We start from the raw sequence: 15640 nt of genomic DNA on the forward strand, positions 1-15640 counted from the left end.
TTATGAACTTGGGCATCAGAAGACCTAGTATATGTCACACTGCCTGTGGGTTAAAATTACAAGAGGAAAGTCCATTGATATTAATGATGCATTTTTTAAACAGAACCGTAGAAAACATATGAAAAGGTTTCAGGTAAGAAACAGAAGAATAATTAGCATGTGTTATTAGGGATTCCAAGCATGCTTAGTTCCACCAAAGTATTTTAAAGTGACCTTTAAAACTGTTATTGAAAAAGCCCATAACTTACTTGAAGATCTTGCTGAGTGTCTGTGTGGCTGCTTATTTTTTTCTCTGCTCTTAGTCAAAGCACTTCCACTGGCCATGGAAACAAGATCTAAATCCGTGTCTTCTCTGCTTACAGGGCTTGCCTGGAAGCAGTGGGAGAGAATGTACACAATCATGAAACAAAATGTAACATTTTCTGAATGCAGCTCACATTACCCCAAATAAACAAACAGGGCCTGTCAAACAACCTTCCTCAAAATGATACCACAATCCTTTATTGTTGCCTAGGCTGAACAAATGCACTATGTCAAAGCATTTTTGTAAATAGGAGCCGATCTTAAAATTGTGGTTTGTGATCTGAGTCAGTGCAGCAACAAAAGAAAACATTTTAGTACAGTAATTTTGAAGAAAATCAATCTTGCAGATGGCTGATGAAACCTTAAACAGCTTAAGATCATTTACTGACCAGTCTATAATTTAAGTTATAGCTGAATGTCAGAGATGTCATATTGGATTATTTTCTGCAATATTTATGTTTTATCCAGGACATGTATCACTTCAATCAATCAAAGACCCAGTAAGTAATTTAATCTTTTAGTTTTTTGCTACTTAACCATATCCATCAGTTAGCATTTAAATTATACTTTAGGTAAGAGTATTTTATTAATTATGAACTTCTACATTTTGGCATGAGGCATGTTACCTGCACCTCAATATGGCAAAATAGAAATAAAAATCATCTTTTAGCTTAGCCAGAGGTCCTTGTTTTGGCACCATGTAGGGTAACGGTTAAAAATATTGACCTGGAAGATATCACACACTGTAAATTGTCGAGTGTCACTTTTTTTCTTTTTTTTTTTTTTTTCTAGCAATTACTACATGTTTACACAACAAGAACTCTCTTTCCTTGAAATTAAAAGCTATTCAATGTCTAAAGCAGTTATCCAACAATACTATTGATTAGATATTGAGGACCAGCAACAATGACTGGGAAAAATCAGACACTGGAGAAGAGCGATCTACAAAATCCCCGGTGTAGACCTAGTCAGCTGAAGTACTGACCATAGGGATACACTTAAATTTTCAATTCTCTGGCACCTCAAAAGTGGAGTCCAGAATGCAGATTAAGCCCTTCCTCCATCTGGGCTGAAAAGCCACAAATCCTGTAAGAACCTAGGTGTCTGAGTAGAGTCCACTTTTTCAACTTAAACAAACAAACAAACAAAACCAGAGAGAAAGAAAAAGAAAATGCTGGTGGCAATGCAACAAAACTTTTACACAATATACTAGTAGCTAGACTGCTTGATCAGGCTTTGGAAAACTGGGTCTCAATTCCTTCCTCAGGCAGCTGAGGCCTGCAGCTCCCTTTTTCTCAGGAAAATGCCATGACTGTAAAGTTGTAGGCTATTCTGGAGGAGACAATCTCCAGACTTCCTGTTCAAACCAGCTCACTGTACCAAGAGAAGCATTGCTCCAATGTAGACAAGCTTTGTAGTCCAGTCTAACAGAGAACTCAAATGAAATGGAGACCTGTTTCATTTCTTTGTCTTTATCCAGGCACTGTTTAATGTAAAATTCATTAAAAACTTCATGCCATTTTCAAACCGACTCCAAAGATACAGAGATTTTATGCTCTTCCTTAGTGACTGTGTACCCTTTGTGTCAGCACAGAAAGTTTATTCCTTGCTTCCTGATGTCTGTCTTTTATATATTTAATGACCATTATTTTAAAGTTTCACTTTGCACAGGTAGCGGGATGCATTATTGTTGTTAATATCAATTTTATTTGTTCTTCCATAGCAATATTAATAAACTTTCAAGGGAATAATAGTTTTATCCCGACAATTCTCCATATTTTTGGCCTTACTTTTATATGATCCTCTTAGGCTTGCGAGCTTTGCATGTTTAAAATTTTTTAATTTAAACTTTTAGTTTCTCTTTAATTGAAATAATGCAATCAATGTGATGCTCAGAGAGATTCAAAACAATGGAATTGATCATTCTTATTTCCATCTAAAGTGTTTCAATGCATAGCAGAAGTTATGTCACAGTTTGCAAAGACCCACAAGGCCACAGCATTTTAAGCAACTTACTTTTACATGGAATTATTACCTACCTACCTACTCTACCATCATAGAAGCTGAGGTTTCATCACCTTATAGACTACATTATTCAGAGTCATATGCTAGATTTTAATTCAGCTGTCTGTCTCTCTCATATAAAATATTTGTTATAGTCTTCCAAATAAAGACAAGTGTTTTCAGCCAATTACAATCAAAGTAAATTTTAAAGCTGTATTAATCTCTGGAGCAAACTTAATTAATTAAGGTTTGTAAAGAACCTGATTAAATGTCCTCTGAAACTAATTAAAACCTTCCCTTTTACTTCTATAGCTTAGAGCCAACATTTAGAAGAAATTTAAGATACTGGTACACTTTTTCAGAGTACAGTATTGGACTTCAGTCTGTAGTGCTCATCACATTTAAATTTTTGGATATTTTGCCCTTAGCTTTATTATTACATTTTTTTTTCCCATTAGTTGGAAATTAATTTTATCAGGAGGAATATTTGTCCTGAATACTGTTCTGCATACAAATATTCACCTATTCCTACATTAAATTATCAAGGTATTCTGTAATCTTCTGAGGTAAAAAAAATGCTGCTAATTTCAAGTTATATAAATGATTTTGAGATGCTGATCAGTAGTGAATTGGTTAACTATGTAGGTAACTTCAAGTAAATATGTAACAAAGATGAATAGGGAAGTCTATCCTACTTGTAATTCAGGAAAATCATATTTAATTTAAAGTGCCCAGCTTAAATTGTAAGTCAGCATGCCTTCCACTACCACTTATGTGGTAGTAGTAAGCAAAATTATCAGGATTAATAAAATAAGATCTTAAATTTACTGCAGGTTACTAAATAGGGTTCATTCTCCAATGAAAAGGGCTAAGACTTCTATGACTTTATTGTTAATATGCAAACACAGAAATACTATTTCGTGTCAGCTAAAAACAAAGTCTTAAATTCTTGGAATGCATACAGATATCAGTTAGAAAACTACATTAATCTAGTATGTTCAGAATCCAGGCTTATGTAACACATACAAGTTAGGGATGCTATTACACACCAGGAAACTCTATAAACGAGCATATGACATATGAATAAATGACTGGAAATGCCCAGGAATGTTTTCCTGTTCTAATTCTCTCTCTGCCTCTCCCTCCCTCTCCTTCCCTCTCTCTCTCTCTCTCTCTCTCTCTCTCTGTGTTTGATTTGGTGAATGTATATTTTCATCTTTCTTTCAAATTACCAGCACTTTTCCTACTTTTTGGTAATGATTACTGCTGAATGTTAACTTAATTATTGTCATGATTTTGTAGCTTTTAACTGAGTTACTTTGCAAAAGCATTAGGATTATGTTCAGATTTCACATTTCAAACTTCAAAAGCTAACAAAATATATATAAATTTTTAAAACATAATTCTCCATCCATATATGTGTATAAACCACATTATTATTTCATTGCCTATATAAAGCTGCTTTCTACATTAGAGATACATTTTATTCCCTTATTTCTATTTTTTGACCTATTGCATTTTTCACAGTATTTCATTTATGTGTAACAGCTGTGTAACATGGCACAGGCTGCAACAATCCCATAACATTGCTTGTTATGTGGGTACACCACATAATACTGTTGTGGGATTGCTGTAGAATTTTGTGGACAGAACTGCTTACCGTAAACAGGATACAATCTACCTATGTGCATATATGCTTGTTGATAATTATATAACGTGTAATTTAGATAACATTACTAGATTATGATTTGTTCAAATCAGAGAAATTACTTTTTTAGATTTTATCTAATAAATAACTATTAGTTCTGCTGCATCTAAACCCCATCAGAAGTCACCCAGTTCATGATTTCAGCCACTAAACATTCAAAAACAAACTCTAAGAATTGCATAGACATCATACCAAAGAAAAATCTTAGACAAAACCTGACTTAAAGAAAATAGCAATAGTAATGTCTAACTCTTAAGAGTGTTTATTCAATCATGAATTTTAGAAGAGTTTATAGAAGCATTTCCGAAACACACATATTGCATAGTTGGTGAAACCAAGGAATATAGGTGCTGGAGAAGGCCAAGACTGCTCCAAGTACAGAATGAGGTACGTAATCTTAGAGGCACATGTCACATCATGGAACTATGGAAATTTGTTATACATATATATGTATATATATATATATAATATTTATATATATTATATTTTGTATGTGAATAGAAGACACAGACCTTGTCAGTTCCTGATGTGAATTAATTTGGAAGTAGCTCAATGCAGTTCAATATGAGCATCAGCTCAATACCAGCAGTATAAACAAACACACCAACAAAGCATGTTGCCATACTTTATAAATAGACATAAAATAAATACACAAGACTTGTGTTCTCACACTTGGTACAAACTGAAATCAATAGATGAAAATACTGTATTTATATAAATACAATAAAATTCAGTTTTTCATTGTTCCTCAGATACAGATGGACACAAGGAATGTGTAAATAAATAGATACTTGCAACCAACACATTAGAATCAAGAACAGCTCTATCATAATTAAAATTACAATTAATATTCCATACAAAGCTAAATTCTGTATTAAGTTTTTTTTTTTTTTTTTTTTTTTCACCCCCACATAATTATGTGAACAAGAATATTGCTAACTTGGCAATAAGATGGGAAGTCATACACTATAAATTGGTGTCATACCACTGCTCACTACCAAGGAGCTTTTGGATATTTCTGACAGTAAGTCTTTTCAACTAGTAAATCTTCAGATTGTTAAATCATTTGTATTCCCACTCCCGCTGGCCAACAGAATTACCCATTTCAGAAAATACTTTTTTTTTTTTCTTTTAATGCTGCAAAGAAAAGAATGAATCACAAGAAGACTAGAGGCCATTTTATGAAAAAAAAATAGTAAAAAATTGTAGAAATAAATATGACTTTACACTATTTTTAATAATGTTACTATATTAATATAGAAGTCTAACTTTCTTTTAGTAAATGACTCTGTGGGCATATTAGAATGATTTAGGTATGTGACATAGAATTTAACAACATTTAAACTTGTCTGATTGACAAAAATACATTTCAGTCAATAACGTAATTGGTGCTGAACCATATTTATTGCTTTAAAACATTTTTAAAGGTTGATTTAGAAGCTTTAAAAAACACAGTTATATTTGATATCTTAAAAACAAAAACAGTATCAAATTATGAAACCAGAACCCTATGTACACATATGGGTTCTTGTGCCTGAACCTTCTCCTCTGATCTCCATCAATGGTTGACTTGATTGCCAAATAGAGACGACATTAAAGAATTATATTCAATCAAAAAAAGCTCCTGGTTGTTTTTATACCAAATATGCATTTGAAAACACTATCAAGGCTTAGCTGAATTCTGCAAAATTCCACATGGAAACAAGTTCTTACCACAAGTTGTACTTGTCCACTGTTGTGGGCCACAGGATCCAACTCAGGAAAAAAAGAACAGCTGGGAAAAATGTAAAATGGAAATTTCAATAAATATCACTGTATTGGGTTCATTAAAATACCTGTGAGGATCTCATCCTGGAAACATTCCTGCTCAGATGTAGCTAAGTAGCAATGACACCATTTAAAATGATTCCATGGTAAAAACATATGTTAAAGTATCAGAGTAACTAATATTACAATTGATAGTACATAATATTAAAATTAAGAAATTATTAACAACTACTATTGTTTATTCCAATCATAAAACACTAATTTCAAAACATAGATATCAATAAATACAATACATGACTGTTTGCATGTACCGACATAAATTATGACTAAATCAGTTGTCACACTATATAGTCTGTTTTCAGTTGCATAAATGTATCAGCTGTTCTAAATAGTCTACCAGTGATGTTCCAGTGTAGGTCAGTGGGAATTTTGCCACATGCATAAATAGTATCATAATCCTAAAAATGCCAGTACAAATATTAGTGCATAGCACACACCCACAGAGGTAACAAAATAATATTTAAATAACATTTAAAAAAAATGCCTTTACAAATTTCCGTGTCTTCTTACTTTCAAACATCATTACATGTTCTGCTCCAGTGTTTTCATTCAAATTAAAAGTCATGACAGATATCTTAAACAAGCTCTTGGAGTGTTTCACTATTATGGAACATGACTGACGTATTTTCTGAAGAATATTTGCTGCATAGACTTCCTTCAGTCATCGATATAGTTTAGAAATGTGGAATATTTTCCCATGTAAAACGTAAGAATTTGCAGTCCATTTCATTATGAATTAAATACATTTTTAATGAAAGTCAAGTTAAAATGCTTATAGCAAATCCATTGCTTGCTTATTGACCCCTTGTTTAGTCCTATTAGAGATTCCTGTGTCTATTCTGCCTATTAATGGTTTCACTAAGGTATCAATAGCTTATATTGACAAGCTTATATTGACAAATATATGAGAAGCATATACTCACTCTTTTAACATTCATTTAGGGAATAAAATTACATTTTTCTTTAACTGTATTGATATTTTACCTGTTTAATAACCAAAATAAAAGAGAGCATATTTACTATATTTTACTGAAGTATATATACCATGACGATGTAAAAGAAGGTTTTGAAGACAAAATATTAATACATAGCATATAGTTAAAAAGTGGGTGTTTTACTTCCTTAATTGAATCAAACAATATAGGTAATGTTACAGTTGATATAATTACATAAAACTGTAATACATACCAATAAAGTTACAAGGTATATAAAGAACAAGCACTTTTTCTTATACTATTTACAATACAAAAACCTTGCTTGCATAAACCTATGTTTATACTTTATCATAAAGTTCTGCACTGTGTATCATACCATTATCACTGTGGAAGAAGTGTCTATTCAATGACTAAAACAATTCTAAAAGGTATCATGTTTGGGACCCAGAAATATGGTGTACTGTATGCTAGCTACAAAGTCATGTTTGTTTTAGAACTATTAACCTAGGTTTCACTTTACAAGATAAATTTACAGTAAAAAAAAAAAAATCTAATTTAAAGGCAATGACCTCACCTCTTAGTATTTTTTGAACTGGCTGTTTCAAAATCCGAAAGCTGTGTATGAAGCCATTGGTATGTAAAGTCTTTTCTCCTTTGTAATTTCTCATCTAAAGTAGTATCCAGCTGAGAAAATTCTTCTTTTTCACCTAGGGAGGAAAAAAGATACTCTTGTGTTTTGCTATTATTTTAAAATATCAGACTGTAAATGATTCCCCAGAAAAACCCGAAGCATACTGCCTTTTACAAAAGAAAAGCCACAATTGCTTCATTTTATTGCAGAGTCCAACTGACTCCAGAATATTATAATCTTCAGATATATTTAAGAAATATTTTAAAATTAATTTTGCATTATATGGTTTATTTTCTCTTCTAGGATTGAACAGAGGCCTTCTGAATAAATTTATTTTTATTGGGAAATAAAATTCTTCTTAATGAAATGTATATAGAAAAATATAGATAAATTGCTTAAAACATCTATGAATGCTGCTCACTGTACCATCTCTATGGTTAAAAATACACATTAATTTACAATTACAATTCTATTTACCAATGCATAAGATAAAAACTTGCCATTATATGTAAAAGTGGACCCATGGCAATCCTATTCCTCTGATCTTTTAGTGATACTTTAATGACAGCTTCCAATATTGGATTTCAAAGCAATTGCATACCTTATTATTACATATATTTTGGCACATGAAAGAGACTCCAAGAGAATAAAACACCAACATTACAACAAAAAGCTGCACAACTCTGGAGGTTCTTCAGTCTTTGGGAACATTCTGGTGGATACCTGACATGTTTTGAAGCATAAGGAAGAGGATGCCAGAATTGGAAGAACCTGCAGAGGAAGCATCATTGCTGCATGTGGACATTCATGAATAACTTTTTATTTTCTGCCCTTATACATTAACTTTATAGGCTATGTCTTTTTTGGTACCTTTGACTCAAGCGACGTCATTTATGAGACATTAGAACACTTTTTTTTTTTTAAATTTTTTTATTTAACGTTTGGTTTTGCCTTTTTTCCCTCTTTAATCTCACTTCAGAAGACATTACCTTACTGCTTTCTGCTGATTATTGCTTTTTTCCCTTTCAAAGATCTTCCTTACTCTCCCTGACAAGTGAATTTAGCAGCGACTGGAAGTTATTTAGTAAACTGTAGGGGTGGACCTCTTGCACTTGAACCAGCAAAGTATGTAAGTCATTCCACTTTGTATAAAGCCCATTTACTCACTAGGAATGATTTAACTATCAATAACTATAATGGCATAGAGTATCACAACTGAGGTGAATGGTTTCCTTATACTCTTTATTTTAAGCCTTTATTGCCATTCACGTTTTGACAATATGAACTGCAGATACAGGCTATTCACAAACTTTGTCAGAGGGTTGCTATATTATCTGTAATATTTTTATTCCTTTCTTCCATAAAAATTATAATTTCATTTGCATGAGCTGCAAACTGTTGTTTCTCAGTTCCCTTTTACCTGGCTCTGCAGTATGCTCACTGCTTTCATCTTTTAGCTTTAAAGGCATATTGTTAAAGTATCATAGCTGCTTACAGAAGCTTGAAATAAAAATGTCTTTTGGTTGTGCTCTTCATTTATCTCAGTATAGGGAATGTCTATTTGAATGAAATCCATTCCTTGGGTTGAACCTGTTCAATTGTCATAGATGTCTTGGTAGTTAGACAGTCTAGAAGTTAGGTGGAAGAATATATTTTCTGCTGTTGTAAAGGGCTCTCATGTACCTCCTTGCTATTGTATATACTATCAGGATGACAGAAAATGAACAGCTTAGATGGAGCGCCACTGAATTATCCAAATAAGGTTGTGAGGTCTGCCTAAAAAAGATCAAGCAGTGAACTGCTGGATCACTGTCAAATATTAAAATAGAGAGTCATAATAACAGAATTCAACACTTTCCTTGAATAAAGCAAGAGCCACTGCTTTCCTAAGTTTATGATATTCATTTCCTGTGTTCCTAGTTCAGCAGTACAGCTTTCTTACCTTTAAATTTTGAACATTTGTAGTGAACATTTGTTCTCCAGTGAGAAATAATTCCCCAAGACATTAGCTTTACGTTCCTTCTTATTTATATTTACAGAAAAGTTTGGTTCAGTAATACCCATATTTCTCAGGAGAATTATTTCTTGCTAGCAAAATGATCAGTATTAACTAAGCATTCGCTAAAACATAGCCCTTTTCCTCTATTACAAGGCAAATCTATGTAGGGATTTAAAACCAATATTAGAATCATAGAATCTCCCAATAGAATATTGGGATATTACATATAATCTGTACATAATATACAATATTATATATATATATATATAATATATACACATATATATAATATATAATGTATAATATATAATATATATATGATAGAATATATCCCAATAGAATATTGGAAGGGACCCACAAGGATCATCAAGTCCAACTCTTGGCCCACCAGCTGCCTTGCACGGGAGCGCTGCAGGCAGCCCTGGCCTCCCGGGGCCACAGACAATGGTTTATTTCCAGCAAAGATTTTTAATATTAGAAGTTCATGTCTAAGTCTGTGTATCAATGACAGTCAAAAGAGAATGTACATAAAATAAGCTACAATAAAACTTACTAAAATATATTTTTAACTTGGCAAGTTATTTTTCCAAAATGATTGCTTATAACTCACCTTTGTTGCAGTTTGAATTTCTGATGGAATTCTGTTTGAAACAGTTTTGTTTATTAAAATTTTATTATATATATTCATACTAGAATTTTTAAAAATTATTGAAATGAGAAAGTGATCAAGAGAAAAGTGCACCAAAAATGCAGAAAACAGTATTCTATTTTCTTATTTGGAACATATCCATAGTCTTATATTTTAATAACAACATAAATCTTATGAAAAAATACTGTTACGAATTAAAACACAGCATTACCACTTTCCTGTTCCACTTATGAACATCATGTGTTGGAGGATCTTGGGTATCAGTATCATTAACAGGCATTTGCTTGATAGCTTTCTTAAATTAGGGGTCTGGTTTTTTTAAAACCTGGACATGATTTTGTGGAAGTACTAACACTCACAAATTCCGCAGAAGTTCATAAGAGCTGTAAGCATTCTGCAACTTTGAAATGGATCAGACCTATAATCTTTAATTGTTAAACCCAGACAACTCTTAGAATATCAAAGAAAAAAGGAATACATCAAAGAAGGAAGAACCCCATAAAGAAAAAAAAAATTATCTCAGAGGTATTTAAATTAGTGTACACACGTTAGATTATCATTTCTAAGCCTTCAAACTTTTTTTTTTTTTTTAACAACACAAGTTAATAATTTACAATTGGAATAGTCTTACATTTGGTGTTTGTGCAATAATGTATAAGTAAGTGTTACCAATTAATCCACACACATGCTGTGCACTTAGGTCAGACTCCACCACAGTTTTCAGGGGAACCTACTGCCATTTTCTTGCAGAATTTGAGTACCTAAGTAGAGAGAACCTATTCAGAAGAACCTGGGCATCTGAAATGTCATTGAAACTAAATATTACAGGAAAATAACAAATTATTTCCTAGGTCTCCAAATCCACATGCAAACCCATAATCACCCGAACTTTTGGATCCAGAAAAAATGTCAACCTCAGTCTGTCAAATTCTGTTTGCTTGGCATGCTCTGAGACAGTGTGTCTCATGTTCAGTTTAAAATATAGATGCTATTTACTTACATTACGGTAGACTATCTCTGGATAATCTATTAAGTTAGTTAGAGAAGGGCTAAGAATCAGTGAACTACTGCTGGTGAAGTGCCCTAAGTTCTAGACAGAGTCAGGCTTTTTTCTCCCAGGATTTTCTTCAAGTTTGATGTATCTTGTGCCCTCAGCTGTAGCAGTCAGCTTTAAAAAGGGGGTTGAAACATTCCCAAAGAGAATAGCTTGGGATGCAAAAGCTGGAGATTCAAATCTCACGAGGCTAAGGAGTACCCCAAACCCATGTTTCCCACTGCCTCATACTCACATTCCCCACGGCAAGGCCATGTGCTATTAACAGCAAGCCAGGATACCAAAGAAGATAGTGACACAATGTGTACATTCAGAGAAATCTTTCAGATTCTGCATTTTCAGATTCTATTTCTAGAAAACACTGATCCTGACTGTTCTCAATCCCAAACTCTTTATCATTTTTACGCAAAGGGGTGCTGAGGCATCCAATTCAGCACTGACTTTTGTTCAAATCTATTTGTTGATGATGGGAAGATAAATATTCTACTTTTAATATGACATACGTTTCTTGAAACAGAGAAGTATGTGAAGTCTGCACAGTACCTAACCATCTACAGTTAAATTTTGAGTTTAGAGTGTTATTTAATTCACTTCAAAATTTGCTTCATACAGAGTACAATACATATAAAGTTAGAGACTATGAAAACTAAGACCCATAATGTGAAAAGAAGGGCTTGGAATTTCTTCAGTATTCTAAGTTTTCCTCCCTTAATATAAAAAATCTGTGACCAGAGTTAATTTTCTCAATATGTATTCTGGAAATGGTGCTCTTAATATGGGAATTAAGTAGCTGAGTTGGATATAAAATTCATGTCAATGCTATTAATACATTGATTTTTTTCTTATCTGCCAGTATTCTGGTATAGATTAGCAGCAGTCAGCAATATAAATTCTGAGAGTGCATGCATGTGAGCCTATATGCAAGTGTACTAACTATAAATACATTATTCTGAATAAAAATTAAAATGATGCATACCCACTAAGGATTTTTATTATTTCTCATATCTTCTATAATGTTTTAATAAATAATAATAAAAAATCTAAAATTCCTAAACCTAAGATCCATCTTTTAATCTCATCCTCTCCATACTTTAAATTAAAAAAAAAAAAAAAAAAAAAAAAAGACTATTTCTGTCACAATCTGTATAATACATACAGAACAGAAAGCTAGAACAACACAAGCAATAACTCTGATACTAAGGCAAGAAACTGAAGAATTTGGAAACAGACCAGAAAATACTTAAAACAAAAACAAACAACAAAACAAATAACCAAACATAAACACACATAAATTTATACTGGAACATAAGAAAAATGTGAGGAATTTCTTCACCCACACAAAACACATTTCTCAGAAGTTTACTTTGTCAGAAGTTACTACATTCACTTATGTATTATATAGCTACCGCTACATGCCTGTAATACTGTTTTAAGAAAATAGATGGTAGTTAGAGTGGTCTTTAGCATGTACACAGGTATTCAGTGCATACATTAGCAATATAAGATTTCCAGACAGTTGTTAGTATCATGTAGCAGTAACTGATGTGGTTTGCTTCACTTAAAATTATAATATCACCAGATCATGTTTCTTTATCTACAACTCAGGTCTGGAATTTTCAGACAGTGAAACACATTTCTACCTTAAAAATAAAGAATCCCGTCTGTGACATAGAGAGATTAATTTTAGATTTTACTTTCCATCTGAGTAACTTTTGACTAAAGTAATTAGCATATCTGGGGGCAGAATGAATGAAATACAGAGAGTATTTATAGCAGTGCCTGAGTGCACAGATGAGTAAAAGATGAAACAGACATTTTTTCAAAAGAATACCACATGAGGTTGCAACCTGAAAAAAATCTTGATGCTACAAATGCATTATCATTTATGTCACAAAGAGTTTTGAATACAGGAGTGCTGATCAAGCCACAGGAGCACGTGCTTCAAAAATCATAAAAACAAATATAGAAAGGAAGAAATACATTTTTAAAAACTTTTTCTGTTTTTCTCTTTTTTACCAGATATTTCAGATTCTTTCAGACAATAATTAAGGTCTACTATATCACTCTTCCATCTGCAAACCCCCTTCTCCTCTCTAACCTCTTCATCTGCTATAGCAATTATCTCCTTTTCACCATGCAACTGTTCTTGACCTCACCCTCACACTCATTCTTCCCTTCTGAAATCCAGGTATTTACCACACTCTTAGTCATGAATAAAATGAGAACATAATCTTTTTTTTTTTTTTTTTTGGCTGCCCTTTTTCTCCCTGTTTTCATTTCTATTTTTTGTTATGTTCTACACTATGGTCTATTTCAGGGTGATTCATACCACTAATAAAGCTTCACCTCCTCAGTTTATTCTGCTTCAGTAGTTAATATATCTCAGCCTCTCCCACCTGTGTTATCTTTCTGAACTCTTAATATTAGATTATGCAAAAGCTGAATACTTTCACTGAGATTCCTAAACCACTGAAATTGTACAAATTTCAGCTTCTGAATTCAAGGAAAACAGAATTTTATACTTAGGACTTCCCGCACATTCTTTTCTGTTTCACTGCTTGTTCCTGTCTCTGCATAATACACCACCACTACTATTTGTCAGTAGTGATTAGTATTTATACACAGCTTATTGGTTATTCTCAGTTTCTTCCTTTCCCAACCTTGAAACAAATTCAAGTCTTACTTAATCTTCAACAAAATGCTTTTAAAATGCTTCATTTAAAGTTATTTATACCTATTCATATTACAATATTGCTGATTAAGTTCTCTTGGTATCTTCTGATTATTTAATCTCTTTCACTGCAACCCACTATCACACAGATTTATTGAAAACTATAAAATTTCATTCTATATAAAATTGCTTAACTCTTTCATTCTTTTTGTGGACATGGTACATTTTCTTTTTTTTTTTTTTTTTTTTTTTTTTTTCATATGCTTCACTGACCTGGCATTAACTTCAAGGTAGAATGAACTCTGTTCCTTGCAATTTATCCAACTTTCACAATGTTATGGGCTGTCACTATTTTCTCTACTCCACCATTTATGTTAAACATGATTTCTCATTTATCTTCTCTAACTTCCCTTGTAACAATATTGGTTCCATATCATGCCATTCCTTAAGACATACAACACCTTTCTGAGTTGATTTATAAGCCTAAAGAAATATTTAATCTGAGGTGTGTACAGGAAGATGTCACACATGCAATTGCTGATTTTATTTTTTGCTAATTTATTACTGATCTGATCTGATTCAGGCAGTGAATCTTGTGATAGGACCTGAAGATGTCAGTGGGAAAAAGATTGTGATCAAATAGTGGAGGACAAATAAAAATAGTAATATAGGAATACGCTACTTGGGTCAATTAGAAAAGTCAGGAAGAAAAAATAAAGGAATTCTAAAGCAGTTGTTTAATGAAGGTCTACACCCTCTAATACATTTCATGACATTCCCTTGTCCACAAAAGTATTATTTCTTTAAAATTAACTCAAAAACCAGAACCAAATTCTGCCAGTTGACTAATTTTCTACCATTAAAGCTTCTACATTTACAGTTATGTAGAATACTGTTCTTACATATTAGTATCAAGGTAATAGCAAAATCAAAATACTACAACTGTCAATTAACACTGGAACCAAATACACAATTAAGGTTATTTTAACCTCAGTCAATGACAAAGGCCATCTGAATTTTAGAGCACAGAAAAAGCAGGACAAAACAAAGCAAAACAAAACATGACCTGGACACTGTTTTAGTTAGTCAAAAATCAAAAATTGTGAGGTTAGGTGTATTTCTGACCAATATCGATCCATATTTATCTCTGGTTACTATGACTTGCCATTTATTAAGTTTTGAATTAAATGCTATATAGTTACTGACTCCACTCAGTTGAAATATATCAATTGTTCTGGGTATTTTCGTTTGTACTAGAAGAGGCACTGAAGGCTCTCCAAACATCATACTCTTCAAATCCATTAGGCTGGACACTATAATTGTGATAATAATATAATAAACAGTATTATTATCATCATTGTAGCCACAAAATTTCTTATTAGTGCTGTATTTTAGAAGGTGTGGTGATAGTGAAGATGAACTTCTTTAGGAGTAAATGTTAAACAACAGATGACAGATAAGATAGAGAGTATACAGAAAGAAAAGCTGACTATCTAAATACCCACTGCCACACCCACTAATGATACTTGCTTTATCAGGTTACTCAAACTTAAAAAAAAATAAAAGGTAAAAAAAAGTTGCATTACATCTGAAAACAACAACAATAAACCAAAACAAACAAACAAAACAAACAAACCAACCAACCAAACAAAAAAACAGATTAACATTTCTCAGCCCAGCCACTAAAGATTTGTTTTATATATAGGCTTGGAAGTAACATGAAACAGTTTCATGTTTGCTAGACTAAACTGGTTCTTGCTAAAAAATATAAAACAATTCTAAAGAAAATGAGAACTATAGGCATGATATTAGCCATGTGAACACAATGAGGTGAATTCCTGATGTAAACTGCTGCCTCC

At 32.4% G+C, this 15640-nt stretch overlaps 1 protein-coding gene across 2 annotated transcripts in view; it reads right to left on the minus strand.

Annotated features, from left to right (window-relative positions):
* Nucleotides 1–15640, minus strand: part of LRRIQ1 (leucine rich repeats and IQ motif containing 1) — a 109831-nt gene that overhangs the window by 13277 nt on the left and 80914 nt on the right. For both annotated transcript variants that reach the window (XM_040558306.1, XM_040558298.1), the window contains exons 23-25: nt 7352–7484; nt 5729–5789; nt 249–369 (exon numbers count right to left, since the gene is read on the minus strand). In XM_040558306.1, coding sequence (XP_040414240.1) covers nt 249–369; nt 5729–5789; nt 7352–7484 — 315 coding nt within the window. The remainder of the gene's footprint in view (nt 1–248; nt 370–5728; nt 5790–7351; nt 7485–15640) is intronic.

Source organism: Cygnus olor, chromosome 1 (assembly GCF_009769625.2).
Source record: "Cygnus olor isolate bCygOlo1 chromosome 1, bCygOlo1.pri.v2, whole genome shotgun sequence".
Lineage (NCBI taxonomy): Eukaryota > Metazoa > Chordata > Aves > Anseriformes > Anatidae > Cygnus > Cygnus olor.